At 37.9% G+C, this 12,510-nt stretch overlaps 1 protein-coding gene across 1 annotated transcript; it reads left to right on the top strand.

Moving 5' to 3' along the window:
- Positions 1-5,318: 5,318 nt before the first annotated feature.
- On the top strand, positions 5,319-6,263 carry LOC101647781 (olfactory receptor 4F15-like). The gene has a single exon (XM_004712667.2). It carries the CDS (start codon positions 5,325-5,327, stop codon positions 6,261-6,263), a length of 939 nt encoding a protein of 312 aa, XP_004712724.1. The 5' UTR covers positions 5,319-5,324.
- Positions 6,264-12,510: the final 6,247 nt, after the last annotated feature.

The following is a 12,510-nucleotide window of genomic DNA, read 5'->3' as shown; positions in this document are numbered from 1 at the left end:
ATCTATCTATCTATCTATCTATCTATCTATCTATCTATCTATGACATCATTGAAATCCTAAGTTAGAATCCAAGATAAAGAAATTAGAAGGGTTTGGAGGCAGATTTGTAAGTGGGAATAACATCTGACTTAGTTTAGTTGGAGGCTTATTTTCTTTCTTTGCGTGGTGTGGGTGATTATTTCACTTACTTTTATTTAGGAAAAGTTTCTTGTGACTGAGGTAAAGGTTTTCAGAGCAGATGATCAGTTTTACAAACAACTCGCACACATTTTGTTTCAATGCGTCCATGCACCCCTCACTGCACCATCCCTTATCCCACTCTCTGCCTGTTGTTCCTGTTTGTACTTCTCTTCTCTCCTACCTTTCTGTGTTTTGTCCTTTGGTAAATGCTGTCCTTTTGCTCTGAAGTGGTTGATTATTCTAAGATTGGGGTGAATCCAGTTTCAGACCTCGAGGGTGATTGAGTGCCACAGACTGTAAAAGTGTTCCACCATTCTCTGATCGTCTGGTAAGCCTGGTCTCTTTTCTGCTTATGGGCTTTGCTCCACGTTTTCTCCCATTCTATCCAGGACCTTCGAATGTGATCGCTTTAGAGCAGTCAGAGTGGTATGAGGTATTCAGGCACTAGCTAGTTCCTTCATTTCAGAGCTGTGGAGGCTGATGCTTGCACAATCCATTAGACCATTGGGTTTATAATTATTTCTATATTTCTTTCAATTGTCATTATTCTTCTCCTCTGGAGTGATCAATAATTGCACCTTCAATGGCTACTCACAAGCATTTCAGGTCACTACTCATCAAAGCAGGATGTAGAACATTGTTTTTGTGAACTGTGTCATGCTGATTAACCTTGGTGTCCCCCAAGATTGTAGTCCTGAGCCGCCAGGCCCAGCGATTCTTTCCCTCAAGGTATTTGGTTATGTCTCAGAAGTTTTCATAACTTTGGCCCATGTGTGCGCCACCACATTTGTGGAAAAATTTGCAGATATAAATTTGACAGGGAAGATTTGTATTGTATATATATATCTTCTCTGTCAAATTTATATCTATTGATAGGTATACTTCTACTCTCCCACCTACACCTGTTCAGCCTGCATTTCAATCGAAGCATAAATCAGTACTATTGGAGAATTTTGTATATAACTGCATTTGCTTCTTTAGCCTTAACTTGAACCCTACCATTAACTTCTGCTGCATCAATCACTTGTCCCTAACTTCCCCTTTATTGTATATTGCCTTCCCCTTCACTCAGTTAACACTTGTGTACTCTCTAATCCATGACTTTCCCTCCCTGCCTTTCTCTTACCCTTGCAGTAAACATCAGAGAATGTTACTTCTAGTTAAAAAATTTAAAAAATCTTTTCTTGATATCTTACAGTAGAGGCCACTATTATTTTTGTCTTTTTGTGATTGACTAATTTCACTCAGCATAATGCTCTCCAGGTGCCTCCATGTTATGATATGTTTCATTGATTCATTACTGCTCTTTAACATTGAGTAATATTCCATTGTGTATATGAACAAAGTTTACCCATTCTTCCATTATGGGTATTTAGGTTGTCATCTTTTGGCACGTTGTGAATGCTGCCATGAATGTGTGTCCATGTATCTATTAATGTCCTGGCTCTTTTTTTTGTAGGATATATACCAAGTAGAGAGATTTCTGGGTCACATGGTGTTTCTATTCTCAACTTTTTGAAGCAATGCCATACTGTTTTCCACAGTGGCTACACTGTTTTTTATTCCCACCTGCAGTATACAAGGATTCCAGTCTCTCTGTATTTCCACCAGCATTTGTTGCTGTCTGTTTTTTTGAACTTTGCTATTGATTTTGGGGTGAGGCGATTTGATTCACATCTCTTGAATGGCTGGTAATCTTGCTCATGCATGCTTGTTGGCTGTGTGAATTGTCTTCTTTAGTGAATTGTCTGAGCATGTCCTATTCTCCCTTTTAATTTAATCAAACAAGAACAATAACAATATACCAAAACTTTGCAACACAGAAAAAGCAGGACTGAGGGCAATTTTGACCAATAAATGCACAAAAAAGAGAAAGAATAAAACATCAATACTGTAACCCCAAAACTCCACCATTTAGAAAAAGAGCAGCCAAATAAGTCTATAGCTGCCAGAAGAAAAGAAGTATTAAAGATTGGAGCAGAGATAAATGATATAAAACTGAAAAAACAATAGAGTGTGTCAACAAGCTAGAAGTTGGTTCTTTGTAAAGATAAAAAAAGAACAAATCACTGGCAAATCTAATGAAGTAAAATGTGAAGATGCATATGACATGAATAAGAAAAGAGGGGGTGACATCACAACAGAATAACTAAAATGAAAAGGATAATAATAGAATACGGTGAAGAACTGTTCTCTAATTTAAAACTCAGAAGAAATAGACAAATTTCTGGAAATACAGAATCTATCTAAACTAACATGGACTGAAGTATAAAACCTTAACAGAGCCATAACAGAAGAAGAAACTGATCAAGTTATTAAAAATCTCCCAATGACGAAGTCTGAGCCTAGATGGTTTCACTGGAGAATTCTATCAAGCATTCTACTCAAACTTTCCAGAGTATAGAAAAGGGTATCGAACTCCAGATTCATTTTATGAAGTGAGAACTACCCAAATGCCAAAAGCAAGCAGAGCCATCATGAGAGAGAAAGTTATAGACCAACGTCCCTCATTAACACAGAGACATAGATAGCCTAGTCCAGTGCAGCCCAGCACTATTCACAAAATTCTCAACAAATTCTAGTCAATAGAATCCCACAGTATAGAAAAAAGTAATACATCATGACCAAGTATGATTCATACCAAGAATGCAAGAATGATTCCATATTAAATTATTTTATTTCTTCATGTGGAGACAGAGCACCTTGCTTTTTCTATTAGAGAGAACTGTGTCTCTTCTACTGGAACATAAAAATTACACATGGATCAAGAAAATGGCATTTTGGGAACTCAATCCATACAGTATGAGATATAAGTATTATATGAATTTTCCTTTTCTTGTAATGGTTGTTTAAGCAACCAGGAAGAATTACAAATGCATTAACGAAGAAACCCAGATACCTTAGAATATTTTTGGACAAACCTGCCCACCTCTCTCTCACTTAAATCTGTCTAGAGTAATGAGAACAGGACATGGGACACCCAGAATGGAACTGTTGTATGTATCACACAATCAGACCTGAGTTTCACTAGTTCTACTTTCTATTGGTCTAGTTTGTAACTTTGAGCAATTGACTTTCTCTTTTTTGATCTCAGTTTACTCCTTATTCTACCATAACCATGCTGCAGTTCCAGTTTTAATTTGCTTCTGCTCCCTGGCTGAGCTACAAAAAACTGGATATATTTAGGGCTTCTACATTATTCTCTTCTTCTTTTGAGAAAAAGGTGAATACGATTGGATAAAGAAAAGTTACTAATATCAAAGTCTCAGTGTGTTTGTAAATATTAAACAAGATAAAAGAGTTATCATGGTATTCTGCACACGGTAGTCACTTTTTTTTTGGTGTTTGATGTTATAATTTCCATAGGTGGTTTACTAACCACTGCTCCAAACTTGGAGGTATTTCCTGTCGTGTCTGAGTAATTCTTTGCTATGAGACATGAGTCTGCTCAAATAAATTATACCCTTCTGTTAAAGTATAACACAGGTCCCCAAGACAATCCTGAGCACCCTGGCTCATGAGTATCTTTTCTCCTTCAAACATCATGTGATCATGCCACCATTTTGAACATTCTTTGTACTTTTATTATTTAGCTTTTAAAAATGTGTTAAAATGTAACAACCTTAAGGGTAGTAAATGTTTTATTACTTCAATAAATTCAATGGTCTTATTTGATACTTTGGCAAGTTCTGAAGCAATGAATTTTGCATGATAGGTGTTCAGTAAATGTTTGTTGACTCCTTAAAGATGATTATGGCAAAGAAAAATAAATGAACAAATTATAGTGTGTGCTAATTGAACGAGTTAAGTAGTTCAAAAGGGGCTAGGGGATAAGGAGATAGATGTAAAGAGGGGGCTTTCTTGGGAATATGGATGGGAGGAAGAAAGTGAGTATAACAGCAACCCAATCTAGAGAATGCCATTCATTATAGTCAGCTACATTACATACTGGGCTAGCACTGGAGGGATGACTTATCACCCATCTCAGTCTATTTAATTACAGACGTGGAACTGAGTTCAAGTAGTGAATCAGGTGTAGAAAGGAATGGGAGAAAGGAGTTAATTGGGTCCTGGTTCAGGGCTCTCACTTCATCAAAACTCTTCTGATTTCACGAGCAGTGTCCTTCCTATCATTTCAGGACCATGGAAAGTTCACATGACAAGCACAATGATCTATAAATACCAAAACCAAACCAAAGTCACTGCCATTGAGTTGAGACAAACTCACAGCCACCCGATAGGCCAGGGCCCTGTGAGTTTCTGAGACTGTAACTCTTTATGGAAGTAGAAAGTCCTGTCTTTCTCTGGAGGACTGTCTGGTGATTTTGAACTGCTAACCTTGAGACTCGCAATCCAATGCATAACCACTATGCCATTAAGGCTCTCCAATGACATGGAATGTTGTTTGCTACATTACATTAGCATCTTCCATGTTTAGATTCGTTCATATAACTCTCTGTTTTGGCTGTGTTCTTATGCCACTGGAACCCTGTTATGGGTCTGTCTTAGTGATTGCTTCCACTCCCTGGCTGAGCCACAAGCATTGGATATATTTAGAGCTTCTGCATTACCTTCTTCTGTTCTGAGGAAAAGGCACGAGCATGAGGCTAAATAAACATGAACAATATCAACAAGATTCATAGTGATTCCTATAGGAGGCAATAAAGAGAGTTAAGAAAAGTTATCATAGATTGCCTGTGGTTTGGTACACCCCATGGTCAGGGGCAACAATTTGTGAGGGAGAAATCAATAAGTCATTTACCCATTTCTTCTCTCCTGTTTTTCCTCCCAGAGCATCTCCAGCCTGCTTCTATAAGCCCTTTCCTGATTCAGCACATTTTTCCCCCCTTTTCTGATTTAGCATTTTTTTTTTTTTTGTATAACCTTCTTTTATAAAAACCTGGTGCATTTTAGGAAGACTGAGTTAGAAATACTGCTTTGTAGCAATGAGCTATTGCTCATTAAAAAAAAAAACTGCAGGTGAAGGGCTACATACTGATGTTTTGGCTATGTATGTCGTAAAGTAATGTGTTTCTCTTTAACGTTCTGAGTGTATCCTGGCAGTGACTCTCCATGCCAAGTTTGATTTTGTCTTGGTTCTCTTTCTCAGGGAACATCAGAGTCCGCTCTGCTGGCAGCGGCGATGGAGGGAGCCAACCACTCGGTGGTGTCTGAATTTGTGTTCCTTGGACTCTCTAACTCGTGGGGGGTCCAGCTTCTACTCTTTCTCTTCTCCTCCATGTTCTATGTTGCAAGCTTGATGGGGAACCTCCTCATTGTGTTCTCTGTGACCCATGACCCTCACTTGCACTCTCCCATGTACTTCCTGCTGGCCAATCTTTCCTTTCTTGATCTGGGAGTTTGCTCGATTGCAGCCCCCAAAATGATTTATGACCTTTTCAGAAAGCACAAAGCAATCTCCTTCGGGGGCTGTATAACCCAGGTCTTCTTTATTCACGCGATTGGAGGCACAGAAATGGTGTTGCTCATCGCTATGGCCTTTGACAGGTACATTGCCATCTGTAAGCCTCTCCACTACCTGACCATCATGAACCCACGGAGGTGCATTGTGATTTTGATTACTGCCTGGATTCTTGGCTTCATCCACTCAGTGGCCCAGTTGGCTTTTGTTGTAGACTTGCCCTTTTGTGGCCCTAATGTATTGGACAGCTTTTACTGTGACCTACCTCAGCTCATTAAACTTGCTTGCACAGAGACCAACAGACTTGAATTCATGGTCACAGCCAACAGTGGACTCATCTCTGTGGGTTCCTTCTGTGCACTGATCATTTCTTACATCTTCATTTTGGCCACTGTTCGGAAACACTCTTCCAGTGGTTTATCCAAGGCCCTCTCCACGCTGTCAGCTCATGTCACTGTGGTGGTTCTATTCTTTGGGCCTCTAATCTTCTTCTACACCTGGCCCTTCCCCTCCTCGCACTTGGACAAGTTTTTTGCTATCTTTGATGCAGTTCTCACCCCTTTTCTGAATCCAGTCATCTACACATTCAGGAACAAAGAAATGAAGACTGCAATGAGGAAACTTTGCCGTCAGCTTGTGACTTACAGGAAGTTACTCTAACTCTGCTAGATCAAAACAGTAGTCTACACTCCATCGGTGATGGGGAAAAATAATTATGAAAACATTTAAAGACCTATTAATTTTTTGTCCTAGGTTACATTTAGGCGTCTACCATTTTGTTGTGTAGAACTGTAATAAATAAGGATACAGAGAGTCTGCATTGGTGCTTTCTGTTTCATAACCTGTACTGGGTGTTTTATATGCATTGTTGTATTTAATATTCATTATAAGTATTTATATTGATAAATATATATTTTAAATTAGCAAGTGCTTGCTGCATAGTCTCCTTATAATAATGCAAACTTTTCAACCAAAGCTGACTTTCACCTCCGTCACCACTTCCAAGTGTTGTATTCCTCAAATGATGCCAGACAATATATTCAATAATTCAGTGTCAGATATTAACATATTGTTTTTAAAAAAATGTTAGCTTGTTTTGAATGAGTTAATGCTGTTTCCCTCAAGTGATTTGTCATGTTGCCAAAATACTTCATTGTTCCTTTCCTTCCTCTTAGGTTAGTGCCCGTTTCCTATCCTTTGGTTATATAGGAAACCATTAGATAATAGAATTGTGGAATTTTAGAAATGGAATTTGAAAGAAATTTCTTTTTCCAGTTCACTCATTTTATAAATGATAGTATTCAGTTTCAGATATATTAAATTATTGACTTAGGATGAGAATCAGGTCTCCTCACTTTTTGATTAATACTTGAAAAAAAAAAAGGTTGATGACTTTTGTTGACTTGGATTTTTCTTATTTCCACTAAGATGATCATACTTTATATAGTCCTTCTATTTATGACCCCAACTAAAGCAGAAATACCAGTGAGGTGTCTTTTATTGGCACCTCTTAGGATTACAATCTATCCCCAAATTCTTTGCTGATTTTTGGCCCATGAAGGAATTTCTTGAAGCAGGTCCTGGTTTTTGTAGAACTAGAAGGTTAAATCATCACTCCCTGAACTTTTCATTCATGGCTTCTATTCATGCCATTTCCCAAAACATCCACAATAACATTGTATTGCTATGTTTATATTGCTTTTTGCGAGAGTGAACACCTTAAAGGGCATCACAATTACTTTTATTATTGTTGCCAATATTGGCTGCTATCTTTAGAAATTTTGTTATGAATATTTCTTAGTTACTTTCATGTACTTCTATTAGTTTATAATATCCATGACTGAATAACTGGAGCACTTTCAAACTTGCAGAGACTCAAAGAGAATATAAGCAGAGATGACATTATTCTGAGCTGCAAACAAATTTAGTATTGACCAACCAATGATAAACTAATAACAGATCATTATAGAATTAAACTAATTCTTACTTATTTTAAATATTATTAAAATATGTCATATATAACTTATATCTGAGTAGATTAGTGATTTTTGATAGATCTCTGAAATAAAACTTCTTCTGGAACTACCGACAGATTTTGGATTTATTTTGTGACTTTATTTTACTTCTTTATACACATTTTGATCCTCTTTTCTTTTGGACTTTAAAAACTACTGATGGGACTGAGTGTGGCGATGACTGCGCAGCTCCTCATGATACGACATAACTGTCTAAGTACATGCTATGTGGATTATCTATTAATAATACTATTATTTAAAAAATGTCTGAGAAAAATATTTTAAAAATTGAATCATTTGTGAAGTAATTTTTTATTAGAAAAACTATGCACTAACATTCCATTAACTTTACCAAAGAGAATATTTTTTTTGGAAGCAATTAGACTTTTTCTAAAACTTGTCTTGTGGATCAAATTGTTCCTTTTCCCAATTGGTAATCTGTCTTTATGCTTCTCTTTATTTTGATAACCCTCCAAAAGTGCCTCTTTGAATACCCTCCTAAACATTATGTGATATTCTGACTTTCTATTCAACACATGGAAACTTAGTGGTACAAGTATTCTAAGTAAAACTTGGCACACCTGGTCAATGTTATCATCATTCTACTTGCCTTTAATTTATTATTTATAGGCCCAATCGAAACTTCTATACTGTTCCCTTCTCACCCATCAGGATTTTCATATTTTATAATCCTATGGAATACTTTTGTTCAACCACACTGCGATGAACATTTATTGATTATGATTTGATACATAATATCCTGAGTTTTTACATATATCAGCTGATCAAATTAAATCAAATTTAATTCTCACTGAAATAATATCAGTAATATTTTCATTTTATAGATGAGGTAGTTAGTTTATTGTGCCACCCTGGCTGATTAACACATGTGGGATTAATTGAAGCGTAGAGAGATAAATGGCTCAGCGAGCCTTGCCTTTCTTGTCTCTTGCTCTTTGATCATTGGACCAGTGTGCGGCTGCCTTGCTTGTTCTGTGGCTCAATTTGCAAGCTACATTACCTGTGGGACACCTAACCCATGGACTGTGTCATGTAATTTGAGGTTCCTCCAAGACCTGTTTTGCCACACCATTGGAATTTACATCTCTTGAGCTGGGGACTGTCGGACCCTGTCATCTGGCTGACTGCTGGTGATCTGCCTTGCTGCTTTCTGCCTGTGCCCGGATAGCCTGAATTGCTCTACAGAGGACTACCTGGCGGCCCTCAAGACTTGAAGGACTGCCAGTGTCTCACAACTGTCTCATGACAATGAGTTGGACTGAGCCATTTGTACTGCTTTATAATTTAATTAATGTTTATTTCTTATGTTATATACCTATCTATCTGTATAAATATAGATACAATTATTAGCATTTTGGTTTTGTTTCTCTAGAGAACCCTGTCTAACACAATAGATGATATGAGACTCCAAGAAAGATAAATACATATAAATACAGAAAGATAAATAACTTGCTTAGTGACACACTAATGGCTAAGGATGAGCTAGGATAGGAAAAAAGCAATTTCTACACCAGCCTCAGTGCCCTTAATCACTACATACACGTCCTCCAAAACCGACTGGACCCCTCTAAGTTATACTTTTAAAATATGAATATGTTTCTCTATTAAGTAATGTAAGATAATAAACAGAGCATGCATTAATTAAAGAAAATGTGTTAAAGAGTTTATCATATCTGTGTGTCATTGTAATATTAATCTACTTGCAAGTCGAGGGAGTTAAGACTCAAAATTTTATATAATACAACAATCTTACAGCCTCTTCCTTTTCAATCTGAATTATTCACATGTAGCAGCCAGTGTGCTATGATAGAGTTCTATTGGAGGAGAAGACTGAAGCTTGAGCAGAGATCTTATGCGGTTCCTTCATTTCAGGAAGAGGATGAGTCTCCTTTCATAAAACTTTGTCATTGGCAGCTGAAAGTGATTGAACAAGTGCTTGAACAAATCATTCTGAACTCTACACTACTCCAAGAAGGGTTTGAAGTAAAAATGAACATCAAGCTTCAAGCACAGCTCTATCTGGACTATATTAACCTCTTCCTCCTTAGATAATGCAACTTAGTAGGTACTTTTCCTGAGATGGTTTATGCATCACAGTAAGTCAGTGATAGATGTTGAAAAATAGATGCATATATCTTATATATTAATTCATATATTATGTATTCATATATGTATATAATTTGTGGACTGGAATTTATTTTTTACTTCTTTATCTTTGTGCATCTGTTGAATTTTCAAGAGTAATTATAAGAATGGCATATCAAAGGATACCACAGAAGCGGCTTTTACTAGTTCTCTGTGAAAAAATAGCCTTCAAAGAATGTTTGGCTAACATAATAGTGTGCAATTGGATTAGCTTTGTAGGACATGGTGTTGTTGGGTACTGTCAACTTGGTTCAATCTTAGAGGGACCTTGTGTACGACAGTTAAACACAGTACCCGGTCCTCCATCCTTCTCACAATCATTTCTATGTTTGAGCCCAGTGTTACGGTCAGTCTATCAGTCCATCTTGCTGAAAAAAGTCCTCATTTTTCTTGACCCTTTACCAAGCATGATGTTCTCCAGGGACTGATCCTTCCCGATAACATGTTTAAAGTCTGTGGAAAAGTCTCACAATTTGGCTTCTAAAGAGCATCTGGCTTGTCCTTTTTCTCTAAGGCAGGTTTGCTTGTTGTTAGAGGCCCGCCAGTCAGTTTCAACTCATAGCAACTATAGGCACATAGAAGGAATCACTCCTCAGCGCTTCACCATCCTCATAATAAAAAGTTAAAAAATAGAAAGAAGTAACATAATGGATAGCTAAGATACACACATAGTCATGTTTTGTTTTTTCCTGGTCGAGTTTGTTGTTGTTAGGTGTTGTTGAGTTGGTTCTGACCCCCAAACAACAGAGAGACACACTGCCTGGTCCCTCCATGCCATTGACACAATTGCTGTATGTTGGAACCCACAATTGCAGCTATTGGGTCAAATCATCTTGTTGAGAATCATCCTCATTGTTCTATGCCTCCACTTACAAGCATGATGTCCTTTCCAGGGACTTTTCGCTCATGAAAAAATGTCCAAAATATGTAGCAACAAGGAAAAAATTGTTGGAGACAAAGTAGTATCTATCATTGTTATTGCCTTTTCATGAATTCTAAAATATATATGAGTAGGAAGAACTAAGGGGAGGCTTGAGAAGCCTCTGGTCAGCTCATTCTCTCTCCCTCTTGTCACATTGAGCTACAAAATTAGATTATAATCAGAAGATGACAAAGTTTGATAATCTCAGTACCTAAAGGCAGTATGCAGTATGCAAAATCACTTGATATGTGTTGGTTAGGGATAGAGATGCAAAGATGAATAGCATGCAATTCTGTATTTCTGGGGAATACATGATACCTGTGATAAAAAATGAATCTATATCTATCTATCATTTCTCTATCTCTATCAATAACACAGTAGCGACAGTATCTACCTATATGTATACTAAAGTAGTGACACAAACCATAATTAAGCTATTGTTCAGACACTGATATTAAATACACAATTGTAATAGTTTCTGAATGGTTTTCACTATAGTTTATACATTAAAAAAACCCCAAACAAAACCAAGCAACAAAATGAACAACAACAAAATAACCCAGTCATTACCCTTGAGTCTATTCTGACTCACAGTGATCCCCTATGACTGAATAGAGCTGCCCTATTGTGTTAGTCTGGGTACATTAGAGATACAAATCCACAGCAACTCATGTATAAGAGAGAGTTTTATATAAAGGTTAAGTGTGCATCAAGAAAACATCCCAATCCAGTGCTGCCCAAGTCCACAAGTCCAACATTAACCCATTAACCCATATGTCCAACACCAATCCACAAAGTCCTCCTCCATCTCACAAAACAGATGCAATGATGCCGACTGGAGGAGGAAAGCTGAGTCAGTGATGTGTAAGCATCTCAGCACTGGCAGGGATCTCCACACTGCTGCTCCAGCACCCAGGGCTGCATCTGGGTAGGTCCATGTAGCTTCTCCTTGGGGATGCCTTGTATGAAGTCAATCTTGCAAGCTGAAGCAGGGAACTGCTAAGGCAGATGCACCCTGGTCTGACCATCAGAAAGCAAGAGACCCGAGAGCTCAAAAGATGAGGCTCACTGAGCCATTTATCCCTCTGCCCTTCAATTAACCCCACATGTGTTTATCGACCAGGTTGGCACAATACACTAACTAACTCACCTACAAACTTTCCAAGGCTTCACATGGTTATCAAAGCACTCTGCCTATATTTCTCCCATGCAATGCAGGGTGAATCAAGGCCACTGACTTTTCAGTTATCAACTGAGCACTTCAACACTCCATCATCAGGGCTCCTTGTAGCTAGTATAAGTCAAACCCAGTGTAATCAAATTGATTCGGAGTCATCATGACTATATAGGACAGAGTAGAACTGCTGTAAGGGTTTTGGAGACTTGTAAACCATTACAGGAGCCAAAAAATTCTCACTGCCGGTGAGTCAATTCTTGGCTCATAGTGACCATCTATAGCACTTCTCTGTCAGTTTGTTATACTGTGGTGGTTTCTGTGTTGCTGTGAAGCTGGGAGCTATGCCACTGCTATTTTAAATGCCAGTAGGGTCGCCCAAAATGAACGGGTTTCAGTGGAGCTTTCTGACTAAGAACAGACAACAAAGATGGGATTGACTGTCCTCTTTGGAGGAAGTAGCCACTGAAAACCTTACGCATAGCTTGGCAACATTGTCAGATAGTGAAGCGCTAATGAATGGATGCAGAACACTGTCAGAGATAATGCTGCGGGATGGTCTCCTTGGGTCAGAAGACTCAACATGTGACTGACAAGGAGCGGTTTTCTCAGAGTGGGGTCACCACAGTG

Source organism: Echinops telfairi, unplaced genomic scaffold (genome assembly GCF_000313985.2).
Source record: "Echinops telfairi isolate 266 unplaced genomic scaffold, ASM31398v2 ScPeMD7_18;HRSCAF=68, whole genome shotgun sequence".
Lineage (NCBI taxonomy): Eukaryota > Metazoa > Chordata > Mammalia > Afrosoricida > Tenrecidae > Echinops > Echinops telfairi.
Note: the sequence above shows the minus strand (reverse complement) of the source record. Positions and strands in the feature narration are given on the sequence as shown.